Below are 18143 nucleotides of genomic sequence, written 5' to 3'. Positions count from 1 at the left end.
TAAATTGGCTATTTCTAAAAATTCAAACTATGAGAAAAATAGACTATACTTTCCATATCTCTGAAGCAAATTCAACTTTATCCACTCTGCACTGAAAAACAAACAAACAAACAAAAACAACAACAACAAAAACGGAAAAAAAAAAAAAGATCACTGACCTTTTTTCTTTTCCTTTGTTTGGTTTTAGCTGAGTCTTGTCCAGCACTCCCATTCCCCAGGGATCCTGATGCAGTTTTCCCTGAGTGCTGTGATCCAGCTGATGGAGCTGTTGGTGTAGGAGGAGGTGTGTTCTCAGGAGATTCTGGGTAGGACTTCATGCAAGACCCCTGCCCAAAGAGATGTGCTTTTGAAATTGAGTGACCAGGAATTTCACTAATATTCAATTTTGTGTAATATCTCCTGAATTCAATACTTTTTGAAGCTTACAAATATCAGATACTATTTATTATCCAGTCCACAGAAATGATACTTCATCTTGCCCCTATTGGTCTAAATATGTTAATTTTTAATCTCTCTAATCATTTAGATAAAATCAGGATTTCACAGATACAGCCTCTCAAATTTCTGCTGATTTTGCTAGACAGAGATTTCTACTTGCAAGTTTTGTTACATGTCTCAAAAGGCACCTCTGAATTCCCTCCCCAAACTGGGTGCCATCCATTATTTGTATCAGTGGGAATCACTTTCTACCAGTGACTCAAACTCAGTGCCTGAGGGTCACTATGGATACCTCCAGCACCTTCCATTTCTAGTTCCTTCCGTCTTTCATAATATCCCTCATTTCTATCTGGTTTCTTTTTTCTTTTTTTAAAATTTTTTTATTGGAGTTCATTTTGCCAATATATCTGGTTTCTTTGACTATGACTTCAAGTCTGTTCTCTTTCATGGAGATGCACTTCAAATATTTGAGGACTACTACCTTTCTCAGCCTCTTTTCTTTTATAGGTCAAACTACCTCAAATTCCTTCAACCACTTCCTATGAGACATGATTTCATGTTCTTTCACCTTCTAATTACTCTCCTTTAGACATTCTCTACTGTGTCAATATCCATCCTCTAGGACGGTGCCTAAACACAAGGCAAAAAAAGTTTTCTTATCAGTAACATCACAATATTGGTTCCTAAGGAATTTACAGGTTAATAAAAGTCTGTAAGTATTTTTCATATATGGTATTACTAATCCACATTTTCCTTATCCTACCAACTATACTAAACCATATTATGTTAGTCTACATTTCTCTATAATGTATTTATATTTAAATAATTATGCTAAACTTTGTAAAATGTTTGGCTGAAATACACATATTGGCTTCAAAAGTATATCTTGTCTATTGGTCTGTTGAGAATTGTATTATTTATTTAAAATAAGACATGAACAAGTTTAATGGAAGCTGTTGAAAAAAATATTGGAACTCTGCACTATCTTTGCAATGGTTCTATAAATCTAAAAATGATTTTAAAATAAAAAGGTTTTTAAAGAAATAAAAGTATTTCTTTGATTTGCCTGCCTAGGAACATTATCAAACAAGAGGAATAAGCCTAATTTGGCATGAGTGATTCTTAGGAAAAAAAGATAACTCTAAGAGATCACTGCTTCCTGTGCATAAACCATATGTTAGAAAAAAATATAAAAATTAACTTCAACTGGGGTGCCTGGGGGGCATAGTTGGTTAAGTATCCGACTCTTGGTTTTAGCTCAGATGGTGATCTTAGGGTCCTGGGATTGAGCCCTGTGTTGGGCTCCATGCCCAGTGTGGAGTCTGCTTGGGATTCTCTTTCCCTGTCCCTCTGCCCCTCCCTCCCACAAAATAAATAAGTAAATAAATAAATCTTTAAATAAATTAACTTCAGTTAATATTAAAACTACCAATCTGAGAACCCAAGCTGAACTAGCTTGGTTCTTCATATGTTTAGTATTCAAAAATGATAGTCCTTAAAAGAGAATGTATTATGTATTAACTCCATGCCTCGAGAGCTCCCAATTCCCATCCGTTGTATGTAGGACCCCCCTTTGGATCTTCTCAAAACACTATTTGAACTCAACACCCTTTAGCAGCCAAGAAACCTTCCACTCTTCCTTAACTCTAAGGGCCTAATGCTCAATTTTCTAATCTGACCCCTCTCCCCACCATGAATCCTTTGCTTGAATATTTTAATGAGAGTTTTGTTTCTCCCACGTACAGTTACAGCTATGCTGCCTCTGAGGACTAGAGCCTTTTCTCCACTTTTACCATCTCCATCAAAGTTCTATTCTCCCTGAACACAAGCTTCCTCTCCCAGGTTCTTTGCAGTTAGTTTGTTTTTACCTCTATGCTTCTGGTCTATGCCACTCATCTAGAAATTAGCATATATGCTATCTTGAATTCTCTGTTTGCTTGTTCTTTCTTTCTTTCTTTCTTTCTTTCTTTCTTTCTTTCTTTCTTTCTTCTTTCTTTCCTTCCTTCCTTTCTTTCTTTCTTTCTTTTCTTTCTTTCTTCTTTCTTTCTTCTTTCCTTCCTTCCTTCCTTCCTTCCTTCCTTCCTTCCTTCCTTCCTTCCTTCCTTCCTTCCTTCCTGACTTTCTTTCTTTCTTTCTTTCTTTCTTTCTTTCTTTCTTTCTTTCTTTCTTTCTTTCTTTCTCTTCTCTTCCTTCCTTCCTTCCTTCCTTCCTTCCTTCCTTCCTTCCTTCCTTCCTTCCTTCCTTCCTTCCTTCCTGACTTTTTCTCTTTCTTTCTTCTTTCTTTCTTTCTTTCTTTCTTTCTTTCTTTCTTTCTTTCTTTCTTTCTTTCTTTCTTTCTTTCTTTCTTTCTTTCTTTTTCTTTCCTTCCTTCCTTCCTTCCTTCCTTCCTTCCTTCCTTCCTTCCTTCCTTTCTTTCTTTCTTTCTTTCTTTCTTTCTTTCTTTCTTTCTTTCTTTCTTTCTTTCTTTCTTCTTTCTTCCTTCCTTCCTTCCTTCCTTCCTTCCTTCCTTCCTTCCTTCCTTCCTTCCTTCCTTCCTTTCTTTCTTTCTTTCTTTCTTTCTTTCTTTCTTTCTTTCTTTCCTTGATTTTTACAGAACGTTCTATGTCTCTGAATACAGACCTGGTAAGTCTTCAGAGTCCCCCTTTTTTCCCAATCTGGTAAAGCCCTTAGAGCAGGCCCTTGATGTTGGCTACTAGGTTTGTAATGTTGATGAGTAAGATTACTACTTTAGAGTGGCCATTCTCTGTGTTTTGTCAGGTAATAAAGGGCAGAAAGATTTCCAGTCCCTCTGAATGTTCATTTTGATCGCCAGTCGCACAGGGGGAGAGGTGTCTGGAAGGCCAGAGAAACGTTTGAGGCTTTACTAACATATTTAGTCGGGATGCTTTCCGACACTCCTGCTCCTGCCTCCCAGAGAGCCTGGGAAACTCAGCACACACAGGCCATTTTTCTTAACTGCTGGGTAGCTGGGAGCAGCAGCTGTGGTTGCTGAGCAGTTGCCCAGGGCAGCTTGGCCACCCTGGAGAACCAAGAAAGAAGGGAAATAAAGAGTTTTCCTAGCCATGCAAGCAATCCCTTGAATGTTGAGGGAAAACTAGGCTTGTTATGTTCACTGTAAATTTCTTCAATTAGAAATGTTACAACAAATTTGTCTGATGTTAATGAAAAGCATACTTATACGCATATTCATAAAGTGAACATGTACCAAAGATATTTTTAAAGGGTGTTCTTTGACATTGTAATTTGGGTTTGTAACATAAAGAAAACAAAGTGTTTAATCAACTGGGTAAGCTTTAGGGACTTCTAAAGTATGATGACTGATAATGATGTATGATCTTTTCTAAGAAAAAAAATGGATTTTTAATGGGCATAAACATTTTAATTTCTACTTGGATTCCAAGCCAATCTGATTCTCCAAGGGGCACAAAGAGATGTTAAACTTTGGCTTGAAATAAGATATATTGGTTTATATCTTTATATATTTTCTAAGTACCCTAGAGCAGAGATACTTACTTGGGGTCTGTCAGGTTCACAGATTGCTTAGATTCATAGAATGATTTCAGAGGGTCTACAAACACCCTGAAATTCTGTACAAAGTCTGTATGTAAGTATGCTTATGGAGACAGGGTTTATAGTTTTTGTCAGATTCTCATAAGGGCTTAGACATTTTCAAGTTACACATTTCACCCAACTGGAGCCAAAGTTCACTTAACAATTATACAGGTAGATATTAACCTAACCTCCTTGCTGCCTTCTCTATGGTTATTAGACTGAATTACATGAAATTGTTATTTATGCCAGTAAAAAGGGTCAAATATCAGCAAATTTATTGAATAGATGAAACTACATTTCTCGGTTGTAGGCACATGCTGCTCACAGAGAAATTTTCTTATACTACAAATGGTACAGAGTTATTGCACGACGCTTTAAAGTTGGCAAGATGACTTTATAACCCTCGTAGGTGGAGATCCCAGCCACACAAACTGGTCACAAAGGATGTGATCCTCACATGATAGGGCCTGGGTGAATATGGAGAATAAATGGGGCCATGCTTCTTTAAATAATGTTTAGAGATAGGTCAAGAACTGGAAATACAATTATTAATAAATGTCAGGAGTTATTAGGACAGGAATAATAATGATTCTCTTGTCTTTGAGGCACAAAGAAATAAAGAACTATTCTCTAATTGTTCAGTTGCCCAAATCAGTTGTTCACTTCCCATGGAAAAGAGGCGTGCTCCAACTATCCCTCTTTTACTGAAGGGCTGGGGACTAAGAAAGGCAAGAAAAAGGTGAAAAAATAATTGTATTAAGTGGATTGTTAAGACCGGGAACAGAGGAGGTACTCGGTAACTGTTTGAATGTTTAGTGTGTTAAGATTTCTGATTAAAGGCTATACATTCCTACATCATCTTTTTCAAAGAACTACTAATGTAAACACTAGACACATGAAAAATCCATAGAGGTGTCAAAGATAGATTTTTTGCTACTTACCTCAGCAGAGTTGTGATACTGAATGAAGGTTGCAGAAATGGCATGGCTAAAGGGGTCTCCTGCCTTGGTTACCATGTCCTGCCTCACAAGAAGAGCAAGGTCCACTAACTAGAAGATCAGAATAATAAAAATAAAATCACATAGCTGGAAATAATCAATCACCAATGTCAACTGAAGTGGCAAAACTAAAAGCTATATATTCCAAATGTTGTTGGTAATACAGTCTGCTAAAAATCTGTATTGTGGACGTGAGCATATGCTTTCATTGATAAGTGGTCCTACCTATGAATATAAACAATGTATTCTGACTTTCTAGGAGAAAGCTTCTCAAACTTTGTTTAATAATCACTAGGGAAGTGTTTCAAAATACAGATTTCTGTGCTCTAAACACTGAGATTCTAATTCTATATTTTAAACAAGAAGCAAGGAGAAGCTGATGTTTGTGGTCAGAGAACCATGTTTTGAGAAGCTGTCAGAGAGCAGTGATTCTAGATTCAGGTTTTGGCAAGCACTCATTAGATTGTACATACCTTTCTAGATATGTAGATAGATTTAAAATCTAGATTTCAAAGCTCAAAATTAATCTCTAAACAAGGCAGATGGATGTGTACTTAGAATTCAATGTTGAGATGGGGTTCCATTTCTGGTTAGGATAAAGTTACAAGCAAGAATCATGTTTACCCTAACATCCACCAAGGCTTAAGATACAAAGAAACAAAACTGAACTAAATTTCAGAAAATGATTATAATGTCATAAGATAAAACTCATGGCTGTTCTCATCCCAGGTAGAGTGGCAGGTGGAGGAACTTTGATCATGAACAGGGATAAGAAGAAAGCAGTCATGTGGCCTGCTATTACAGATACTAGAATTCTTACCTGTGCCACGGTTTCATATGCTAGATATGCTAAAATTTCCATTGCGACAACATTGGGTTTTATCTCCATACTGCTGCAGTCCAACCAGTCTCGAAATTTGGAGGCTTTTTTGGCTAGCCATCAAAAAAACAAATATGGAAAACTTAGTTTTTGAAGTGTTTTAATACTGCATATTACTATTGCAAAATCAAAGATACATTTCTTAAAAATTGCGTTTGAAAAACAATGCGTATAAAACACCACGTTTTTGAAATTTTGTTATCGTTGAGATATTCAAGCCCCAAGACATTCCTTATGCATTTGGGTCTTTGATTTTGTTATTTGCTACATAACACAGTATACTAAATGACTTAATATTTAGCACTTCTCGCAGTGTCAGAATAAGCTATGACTAGCCATAGCTTATGTTTTAACAATAGTAAGAGGGGTTACTTGATATAGCTTTACCTTATTCTTGTGGAAAGAAATTCCTGCAAGAAAAAACCCATGATGGAGAAAGAATACAGAGAAATTGATTTTGCAATACATTTCAAAATTGTCTGTTACTAGAATAGGTTCAAAGTCACACATTTAACACCAATAAAAAATAAATTTATTATTAAAAAAAAAGTCACACATTTAGAATACAGTAGAAAAAACTTAAGCTTGCAATTACATTTTCCTGACTACAAAGATGTCCAAATTCCTAAGACTGACTCTCAAAACCCTTCAGATTGATTTCAACCTGTCTGTGTATTATTTCCTACTGAAATGCTACCTGGCCTTGAGTCTAGCCCTCTCTCTGTTCACCAGTGCTCCTTTCCCTCCATGGAATGCCATCCCATCTCTCTTCATTCACATGAATCCTGCTAGTACCGTGTACTTCCCCACACTAGTCATTTACTGAATTCTTATATCATCAGATATCCTTTCACATCTGCTTATGACTTATCGAACCATATTAGAAGATTTTTGTGGGCAAACACCATGCATCATGTCTCTCTGCATACCTAACAGTACCAAGTGTGTGTGGAACCATCTGGTAAATATCTCTTAATTGCCACAGTGCTAAACAGAGTTTAACCTGATGCAGAACCTTTATTAGACATTGCTAATTTAACTAGTAATCTACAGGGAAGAGACTGATGGTTAAGATTTTATCATATCTATGACATAATTTTTTAAAAATCCACTGATTATTCTTTTGGTTAATCTGGTCCTACGGATCTATTAAAACATGTAAAGTCACTCAAAGCATGATGTTTCAATCCTTACAGATACAGTTTTCATAGATTCTGTGTATAGAAGAGTTTTTTTTTCAATAAATCACAGAAGACTTGAAGCCTTGCTATCGAAGTACATGTCCAAAGCTGTCAACTATGGCAGAATTATGATAATCCTCTTGAAGCTATCTCCCTAACGTAATCTTCCCATATTCTCTGACATGCAACATTCCATCTAACTAGTAAGCTGCAATAGCTCACAAACACTTGTTTAACATCTGTGGAATACTTCTGAAGTCAAAGTTAACAGGCAGCAATTTGGCAAGTCAATAAAATGTACCTTAGTTACTTCTCCCTTTGACAGGTTGTTAAGAACACAGAAACAGGTATTTTGTGACTATGCTCTAAACAATTTATTTTCAAAGAGAGGAGGATAGATAGTTCTTAGTATTCAACTTAAGCAACAGAATTGGTAGCTCCCTCACTAGATGTTAAGCACTGAGAATGCATGGATAAGGATCATGTGTCTACCACTGTATCCCCCAGCACCTACATACTTCATGCAATATACTCTTGATATACTGAGAAGAGTGGTAAAGGTGAAGGGCATCAGTAGTCTCACAACAAATATTTCTAGAAAAAAAAGGAACAAATGACAGATGCTTCTTTAATAAAAAAGGTAGGGTGTCGGGCAACCTGGGTGGCTCAGCGGTTTGGCGCCTGCCTTCAGCTCAGGGCGTGATCCTGGAGACCCGGGATCGAGTCCCGTGTTGGGCTCCCTGCATGGAGCCTGCTTCTCCCTCTGCCTGTGTCTCTGCCTCTCTCTCTCTCTGTGTCTCTCTGTCTCTCATGAATAAATAAAATCTTTAAAAAAATAAAAATAAATAAAAAGGTAGGATGTCAAGTTTTCTGTAGCATAAAAGGTACACAGAGAGTCCCATAAAACCACTGTCGGTTACTTCTATTCCAGCAACAGGTGAACAGTCCCTGAAATAATTCCCTGTCACACCTGGAGAAGGGCTGCTTCAGAAACAGACCTTCCTACAGTATTGCTGGTTCTAGTAAGACAGGTACAGATACCCCTAGTCATAACAGTTTGTTTCCATCAAGAGGTAGGGGGCACCAGAATGCATGAATGAGTTCCTTCACCTTTACCATTCTTCTCAATATATCAGGAGTAAGGGTATCGTGGAAATTGATCAACAATTTAAATATCATCTTTAACAAAGGCCAGAAGTTCCTAAGATTATCAGCCTTTTGACACTACCTGGTTTTTCAGCTTGTGCTGGAATTAAAACAACTTTATATAATAACTTTATATAGGATGTTTAAGGTTAGTTAATTCTCATACACTTTTTTTCTTTCTCATTGTGGATCACCAGTAAAATCTAAGTTTTTCTCAATATTTTCCCATTTTCACATCCCTGCATACTATCTCACTATTTCTACCTCATTCCTCTCACCAGTCTTTCGATTCCTGATCTTTCTCTTAGGGCTCTCTGTAATGCTTATTCCACTCTGAAGAAATTCTTCAGTAACTTAATCTCTTCATAATTACTGCTATTTTGGATTAATTACAAATAATCTTTCTCAGAGGACATGGTTTTCCCTGGAGTCTTTTATAAGAAATTCCTTCTTTCTTTCCTTCTGTACATATTTATTGATCAGTCATCGACTGCCAGCCTGTTCATTTTCCCATACACCAGAGGGCCTTGGGGATTATATCTTCATTCTCTTAGTTTCTCCATAGGACAAGCAGATAGAGACTTCTTACTAACAACAGAGGCTAAAAAACAATGGTATCCTGTTTTAACAAATAACTACTAGCCCACAATTTCCTACCCAACTAAACTACCATTTAAATATGAGGGCAAAATAAAGCATTTTTAAGACAAAAATGAGTACTTTAAGCACTTAAAGAGCCTTAAGAAAAACAAAATTAGGCTGACAAGGCATGTTTACTGATTACCAACTTTAAAAAATTAAGTCAAGCACGAATATTAAAAAAATTAAGGATAGCAACTAAATAATAGAAATAGAATATACACTACACAAACTGGTTGAGGAAAAATGGAATGAAGAAAATCCAATTAATCCAACAGAATAATGAAAAGGAGGAGGAAAAGCAAAAAAAAACCAGTACAGTAAATTTAAAATACAAAGACAGCATATATAAACCCAATGTATTGTAATAAAATTGTAAATTGAAGTAATTAAACACACATTAATTAAAATCTTCAATTAAAATACACAAAGACTCTCAGATTGACTAAAAAGAAAATCTATATATTTGTTTACAAAATCCACATACAAAACAAAAGACTGAAAGGCTTGGAAAAAGATTTACCAATTTATAACTAAATTTAAGCTTTGTGAATTAATATGAATATCAGATTTTAAGAGACTTTATGGGAAATGACTATCTAACTTACATAATTATAAAAACAAGACTGGTGAATTTGATCAGTATTCCAATTCTGCAACTTACCTTCAGTCTATAAAAGTCATAGACCTGTAACTTTTAAAATGCACCAGTAGTCCCAATCAGTGAATGCTATGATCAAATATTTAAGAAGACACATACAGCTGAATCACAATTCCTATATCCTGGTAATTTATCAGAAGGGGAGAAATGAAAAGAGCCTAACGTTCTGACCGGTGTGGGTTATTAGTTCTGAATTTGCTGACCCACTTGGATTAAGCATTCCCAGCCACCGTATTTTGGCATATAAAACAGATTCTTCCACTAGGGTTTCATAATGAAGCACCTGTGGGCATCATACAAAGAAATATTTTTAAATGCCCAAATCCCTCTTCTTTAAAAAAAGTAAGAATATACTGCTTAAACCACAACTATTTTCTATAGAAAGGGAAAGCATTCATTTTTAATTTATTATACTTTATTATTGAGTTCTAAACAAATGTGACTTTCAAACACAAGATGTATAAGGACATGTCAGTGGCTATATGTTTTAGTGTGAAATAGCACTTCTGTTCCTTTAAGTGAATTAAATTTAAAATATGATTTTAAAAAATAGTTCAATAACACTAAATGTTACTTCATAAACTGGAGATTTATACTTATAAAAGACTTGAATGCCATTTTTAAACCTAAAAATTACAATACAAAAACCTCTCATTTGCTGAAATTGCCATGATCTGAAGTGTCATTTACTTAATGCTTCACAGATGTATGATGCCAAATTGTTAGTCAGACTGCAAAGTATATTTAGTTAGGAAAAAAAGCTTCCAAAACATGTTTTCCTATATTTTACTGACATTTACATGGGGCACTATTTGAAATGTGTCATTTATTTGCACTTTATGATCTATAATGAAGCTCTCATTTTCTGTTTTCCAAATCAAATACATTGTTATTATGACCACAGGACAGTTTTTCCATTTAAAGACACCATTGTGTCTATAATTCCTCAGACCAGGGTCATGTGTTTCTCCGTCAGATTTTTACTGGACTTTTCATCACACTTACTCTTTGACCTTTCCCCTGAGAGGCTTAGTCATCACTGAACTGTTGCGGTAAAGATGTCTGCTACACAATTGAGCCCACTATTTATCATGAGCCTGTACTTTTAGTAAGCCTGTGTGCAGTGATGGGACAGTACTAATTTTATCACTAGGTTACCAGTGTTACAAGAGCATAGACTAAAGGATTTGGATAACACTGAATGCTTGTCACAGTAGGAGGTTACAGACAAAAATGGAAGAGACTATTGGTACTTTTCTTTGTGGTCATATGAGTATGCATAAATAAACGGAATGCTTGGTATTTATTAATATTAGGGGCTTTTGAATGTCCTGACTGTACAACTAGAGTCCATTATGGGCCAAGTACAATTAGCAATAGTAGTGTAAACAAGATGAAGAAACTGGAAAATAAATTAAAATGAGAATGTTAAAGAAAATGGATTTTTTTGGACCAAAAGTAAAGTGAATAATTAACATGGGCCTCTGTGTATTGCTTTAAAACCCTTTAAAACCTCTTTAGACTAATTACAAAACAGTGAATGGGGTAAAATCTTTTATAGAGTCCCCTACAATGCAGGGGCTGTTTCTATAACAGTTATAACTATGCATATATTAAATTCACCAGTTTCTAAGGAATGGAGATTGTGTCATAGTATAGTATATCTGTAACACATGATCTCTTAAAGATATAATGAAGCAAAATTAAACATTTACTTACAGAAACTTAATTGTCGACTTTCACAGAATTCTGCATATTGAGCTGAATCCATAATTCGAGTCTGTCTTTCTGCTCTCTAACAGATAAAGACACACAAACAATCTTTCAGAGCAAGTAGACCATTATATATGTCTTCTTGGCTAAAATGTAGAATTGAAATTCCATTTCTTCCTTCCTGCCTTTAAATAAACAGTGTTATACTACCGTAAATATCATGATACTTAAAATTATGATAAGTTACAGTAGTTTTGAAGCTTGTGTTTTTGGAAGTAAAGTTTAAAATGCCATTTTCTTCTCCTCTGTTATTGTCATTATATTGAAAAAGCTAAAGGATTTTATGTCTTATATTGTGTACTTTTAAATTTTCTCAATTGTATCATCCTTTTAAAGAAAAACTTTGAGGTCATAACAACAAACAGAAAACCTGTTAATCATTATTGCCCATGTGTAGCCTTAAAGCTGAGGATTTTCAGTGTTAAAATTGGAGTCAATGAATGGAATACATATATTTTCCCTCAGAACATGGAGCCAGAGCTAACAAATCCATATTTTAAATTGCAAAGAAAATAAAGAAAAAGGTAAACACAACACAAAACCTTTAATCTGAGTCCAGGTATGATTCACAGTTTGGTACAGTTTCATTCGTGGGTTTTTGATTCAGTATAGCAGATGTTTGCTGCTTCATTGTCCCACAAGAGGTAGGATAATTATAATTCACCCATAGTTCGGTGGGAAAGAATATGACCGCTTCCGCTTCCTTGGCAAGGGAAGCATTTTGAAATGAGACAGGCTGGTACTTCTTGGAATGAGATTCTGGCCAGTAAAGGAAAAAATTCCCTGAGATTTTAATTTTTTTTCTGCTTTGGAAGGACTTTCAGTAAGTTTTCTTTATCACAGTTGGAGTACATAAGTACCACTTCTAACGTCTGGTTATTTTTATATTTTTTTAAACTGAAATTATTCTTTCTTCATTTGTTTGATTTGGGTAGTGGTCAGCTTAATTCCGATGATACCTCTGTTGATGGAATGAGTAATGGTACACTAGCTGCTGCTCAATGTAAGAAAGATAGATGGGGTGGTGGGAGTTAAGGTAAAATTTACTAACTCTGCGGTTCCTTCTAAGACCACTGACTATTTTTTCCCTTGCTTCTCTTCTTCTACTCCATTGCTTCTTCTTTCCTTCCTAATCTCCTCCTCACTCCATACACACAAACATGCATATGTGTTGACATAAACCCATACTTCTTTATTTACCCTCTAGGCTCAAATATCCTTTTTGAACATGCATTAGTAAGTATCACACACATATGCAAATTATGTAACACATGCATATATGTGCATAAGGATCCTTTTGTGCATATATCTGAAACATCGTGTTTCTTACGAGTATATTATTGGGTGAATTTTTATATACTTAGAAGTACTTTTTTTTAAAAAAATTTATTTATTTATTTTAGGGGAGAAGGGGAGAAGGAGAGGGAGAGAGAGAATTCCAAGCAGACTCCCCACTCAGCATGGAGGCTGATGGAGGGCTCTATCTCACAACCCTGAGATCATGACCTGAGCTGAAACCAAGAGTCAGATACTTAACTGACTGCACTACTCAGGAGCCCCTGCTTAGAAGTATTTTTTGATATGTGGATGCATTATTTTAGTTTTGTTCTTTTTTTTAGTGCATCTGATACGTGACTAAGTGTATGCCAATGGACAATAGGAAGTAAGGGAGAATTTTGAACACAAATCAGTTACTGATGTGTTTATTTTAAAAAGTTCTAAGGCTAACAACGCATCATTAATGTCTGTGTTTGAGTGCATCAGGAAGCTCTCAGATTTTAATTTCTAGCTCCTAGAATTTCTGACACATGGTAAATAAACAATGACCTCTGTGGAATAAACAAATGCTAACATTTTAGTCTATAATCAGGGCAAATGACCATCATCACCATGATGCGGCTAGTCCTTGATAATTTATTCATTCTTATAGGTCTTCTCTGGTGCTCTGCAGAGGTAGCCTTATCCATCCAACACATGCTAAACAGAAAGGACTCTGATAAATATTGAAAAAGAAAATTCCTAATGGGAGTCTTAACACTAACTTTCCTTTCACCAAGTTGGACAATCAATATTTGGTTTCTGTACACATGCTTACGTGGTTGATGTATCTGAATAGGTATTTCTGGAAATTAAAGTTAGGAAAACTTATCCTAATAGGTTCAGGCTGCCAGGGTTGTCAGTTTATCAAGTGAGGCATTTAGCTAGATGGGAAATCTTGAACCACATGTAAAAGATACCTTGAAGGACTTTCAATTATTATAGTTAGCTTCATTCCTTTCAGACACCCAATTCACTATCATTTTTTTCTTCATCAAGCATCTTAGTTTGATTTCAATACCTCTAGCATTGAAGCAGTGGAGCCCCATGAAGCTGGCTTTAGGCATGTGCCAAAAGCCACTGACCAAGTGTCCAGCATAGAGTACACACTCAATGAAGAGCAGTTGACTTAATAGCAAAGATGTACAGGCACTACAAAACCACAGCATGTCAGGGCACCTGGGTGGCTCAGTCAGTTGAGTGTCTGACTCTCAGGGTTGTGAGATCCAGCCCCCGGTAGGGTTCCTGCTGAGTGTGGAGCCTGCTTAAATTTCTCTCTCTCTCCCTCTCCCTCCGCCCTTCCCCTGCATGTGCATGCTCTCTCTCTTTTTTTTTTTTTAAATTAAAACCACAGCATATCAGAGTTAGAGAATGACTTAAAGTTCATCTTGTTCAAACCCCTTCATTTCCTTATCCAAGGAAATTGAGGTTCAGAGAGAGAAATGATTTGCCAAACGTGATCACATTAGCACTGAAGGCCAGGGCTCTCAATTCCCAAGCCAGCCTATTTTCATTATAAGAAGCTGTCTTCGACCTACAGTAAAATTCTCACTCCAATATTTTTCTTTGTAATCCTTAAAGTCTATACATTCCCTTACTAAACTGTATCATGTGGCCACTGTAATTAATGTACTCAAAGTGTTCAAGACCAAATAAAATTAAGTAAGGTCCTGGGTCAGCAAAGAAGGCACAACCTGGGGATAATTAAGTAATAAGTGTTCCAACTGGAATGTACCTGATAGTGCACAAGTGTGCTGCAGACGCATCACAGGTGTGAAAACATACTCCCCCCACCCTCTCCCCCCCGCCCTCACCGACCTTGTCCAATTACCTTGGTGTGGCATAAAAATATCATTTTCTATGTGTGCCATGATATAAAATAGGTTGGGAAGCAATTGTACTAATACCAACGTCCTTGTATATTACACAATACAGTGCACGTGTACTATTCACAGCATGGTCAAGGGCGCTCAAAATGAAGTCAGAGACACCGACTGGCAGTCAAGGATGCTGCAGATGATTCAGCCTTATGAAAGGGTCCAAATCACTCGGTATCTGATTTTATTATCTCTAGTGTGTACACTATCATCTTAAAATTGAGAAAGGCAGTAAATAGCTGTCATAGGCTATGTGTTCTTTAAAGAGGGTAACTATGTTTTCCTTTTCCCTCAGTTCCTTCTGAGGTTTTCCAGGCTGAGTGTTGGCCAATGCTTAGCTTGGATTTACCTGGGCCCCAGTAAATGTTGCTGGCTTGCTGAACGGGCAGATGGAGGGAGGGATGGATGGATGGAGGCAAAAGAAATGTATATAAATCCTTGCTGTCTGATCTAAAATCAGGAACTGTAATGTTTCTGATCAAGTTGTCCAAATTCCAGAGACAGTAGGCAGCTTTTTAAAGACAAATTCCCATAAAAAAAAAAAAAAAGTCAAGACATTGGCCAACTATTAAATAACCTGGCTCCTATTTTCTCTATTGTTCTAATTCTACTTTCCTTTTTGTCACGATTCAGATCACCGATTCCAAACCACACTGAAATGTGCACTGACAGTCCTTTTCTATTCCTGGTACTGTAGGAAATCTCTGGAAAAGTTGCAAGGGGGAAATGATAAGCCTTATAGAACAGCATGATCAGAGCAACAATGACTATTCTTTTCAGAGAGCAGCACAATAACCTTTAAAAGAAACAGTTTTTTTTTTTTTAAAGAAACAGTTTTAATAGCTCCATTTTATAGCTGAGGACACTGAGATTTTAGAGAAGTAAAAAAAAAAAAAATTTAGAAACATATAGTTAATAAAGAGGCCAAGCTAGCAAGTAAAGCTTGGGTCCTGAATGACCTATTCTGAGGTATATCACTGAATAATCATGGCAGGTTAATCATAACTTTTATTCATGCTGGATATTCTCAAATTACACAATGTTCTCCTGATCTCAGACTGCCAGATGAATGTAAGGTCATCTCTGGATTAGTCATGCTCTTGTATCTGCAAGTCCAATTTGTTTTCTGCTTAATCTGTCAGTCCTACCCACTCTTTTTTTTTTCTTTAGGCACTAACGCTGCTCTTGAAAACTCATAAAAACATGATATGTATGCAGAGGCTTTTTAAAAAATTAAACCTTACTACTATTAGGACACTACAAAGTATTATCATACAGGGGCATACCTGGAAGGATCACTTTTGGAAGAACCATTCCCAAGATTTTCCAAGCACCCAACAGTATTTCAAAATTTCATAGGAATGGCTTTTTAAAAAGGTAAGAGAGAACAGTTCTACTAATAGTCATTCATCTCACGACCAAGAGGTTGCAGCTTTTTCTGGTTATTGTAAAACAAACTCAGAAGGCAGAATTACACGCCAGATGAACTCATCTTCTGGGGTCCTACCTAAATGAAAACAGGGAAGCAGATATCTCAACAGATGCAGTACCTAGAATAATTCGTTTGAGACCTTGAACTCAACAGACTCCTAGTATAGATTTGTTAATGTAAATGTTCAGTGAAAAGGTTTCATTTCAATTAACATGAAACTGCCTATGTCTTGGAAAACCACTTCCAGTAGTGACAATCACCATTTGCCCCTGTCTATACCACTTTGAGGCATGAGGCTGGATTACTTATGCAGCATACAGTTTCACTTAAATTCTCCACATGCTTTCACTGAAGCACACGTAAAGGTTAGAGAAACTATGTGCTAGTATACCTCTTGGCAGCTTCTCAAGACACATGACATTTATCTTTCTCCAAAAATACAGAATCACAGAACATAACTTTTAAACCAAGATGAAAGTTTATCTGTCTCACTTCTACTCTGGATTTAAAAAAAAAAAAATCTTACTTTGATTACTCTTAGAAGTCTCATGATGGAAATGCAAAGTTCTTTCTACATGAAAAAGGCAAAATGCCAACAGGAATCTACCAACTACCTCTTGTTAAATAGGAATTGGTTGCTGAACTTGAAAACCTCAAATGGATCGGTTGGCAGCAGCATTCAGCAATGTGAAAACATGTAAATGATGGGATGTTTATACACATTCATGTATGTTGTGGTTCATCTGCAGGATGATACTAGTAGATCAGTAAACACCACAGAATGCTAAAGAAATCTAGAAACCGTACCTCCAACTCACTGGAGATAAAGAAGCTGGAGTTCAGAAAGGTGAAAGGGTTTAGCTGGATTGTTGCAAGTCAACCTGCAAGTACCCAGTTGAGTCCTCATTCTGCTTGCCCATCAGTTTGTAATTTAGTGGATTCTCCTACCCAAGAGTCCAAGAGTCCAGTGAGTCTCCCTTAAGCCATCTGGTACATCTTCCTTGCCTTTGCCCCTCACTGCAAGGCTCACCAATATGGGCCTGGCATCCTGAAGCTGGTTCCTTCCAAATATTTTAACTCTACCAACCCATCTTGGTACCACAACTTATAAACCTAAATAAATGGCTCTCAGCTGATCACTGCATCAAATTCAAGCTCAAATGTTTGGCTTCCAAATGCAGCCACAATCTGGCTCATTTTATATAGGAAAGAGCTAGTCTCACTAAAACCTAACGTCTTCTGTGCTTTACTCATGTCACCCTTTGTCACATCTGCCATGTTGCTGCGCCATGTCCCTCCCCCATGACTGTATTCACCATCTCCCCCTCTTTCAGCGGTATTTAACTCCTTCCCTTTCAGCAGAGGTACCACCTCCTCTGGAAAGTTTTCTCTGAGGATCCCAGGTCACACTGACTTCTCTTCTGAAATATCTGTTCTTCTAGATAGATTATACCCCTGTACTTTTCTATATGTTCTACTTTTGTTTCCCTTCAAAGGTTGTAGCTATGAGCATGTATTATTAACCAAAAAAGGCAAGTTGAGAACTGGAATATTTGTATCTTAATCCCATTTATGATTAAAACACACACACGCATGTGCAAATCTCTAGAAGCACATACACTATTTTAATAGTATTTACCTCTGGTGCTAGCATTACAGGGAGCTTTTAGTTTTTCAGTTACACATTTCAGTGATGTTTTAACTTGTTCTTAGATGAATTACAATAAGAAAAAATGTTTTTAAAAATAAAGAGAACTTGGGGATGCCTGGGTGGTTCAGCAGTTTAGTTCCTGCCTTCTGCCCAGGGTGTGATCCTGGAGTCCCGGGATCGAGTACCGCATCAGACTCCTTGCATGGAGCCTGCTTCTCCCTCTGCCTGTGTCTCTGCCTCTCTCTCTCTGTGTCTCTCATGAATAAAATCTTAAAAAAAAATAAATAAATAAAGAGAACTTAGGGTTGCCCGGGTGGCTCAGTTGGTTAAGTGGCTGCCTTGGCTCAGGTCATGATCTCGGGGTCCTGGGAAAGAGCCCTGTGTCTTGCTTCCTCTCTAGCAGGGAGTCTGCTCCTCCCCCTCCTTGTGCACACACACTCATGCTCTCTCTCAAATAAATAAGTAAAATCCTTACAAAAAGAGAGAATTTAAAAGTAAAGAAATTCCTCTTGAGTTAACTTTGCTTGACATACAGGAGGTCATTAAACAGATGTCCACACACAAAGATAATCAAAGCTGCTCCTCAAAAGGCAGAAAA

The 18143-nt window shown here is 36.7% G+C and overlaps 1 protein-coding gene across 15 annotated transcripts in view; it reads right to left on the bottom strand.

Annotated features, from left to right (window-relative positions):
- SUPT3H (SPT3 homolog, SAGA and STAGA complex component) overlaps window positions 1–18143 on the bottom strand; it is a 602245-nt gene that overhangs the window by 165332 nt on the left and 418770 nt on the right. For all 15 annotated transcript variants that reach the window (XR_012034199.1, XR_012034198.1, XR_012034197.1 and 12 more), the window contains 4 exons: window positions 11215–11290; window positions 5809–5921; window positions 4932–5039; window positions 159–326 (listed from right to left, as the gene is read on the bottom strand). Coding sequence is in view for 12 of the 15 variants with exons in the window: in XM_072832814.1 (XP_072688915.1) it covers window positions 159–326; window positions 4932–5039; window positions 5809–5921; window positions 11215–11290 (465 nt within the window). In the remaining 3 variants the exon portion in view is untranslated. The remainder of the gene's footprint in view (window positions 1–158; window positions 327–4931; window positions 5040–5808; window positions 5922–11214; window positions 11291–18143) is intronic.

This window comes from Canis lupus, chromosome 7 (genome assembly GCF_048164855.1).
Source record: "Canis lupus baileyi chromosome 7, mCanLup2.hap1, whole genome shotgun sequence".
In the NCBI taxonomy this organism is placed as follows: Eukaryota; Metazoa; Chordata; class Mammalia; order Carnivora; family Canidae; genus Canis; species Canis lupus.
Note: the sequence above shows the minus strand (reverse complement) of the source record. Positions and strands in the feature narration are given on the sequence as shown.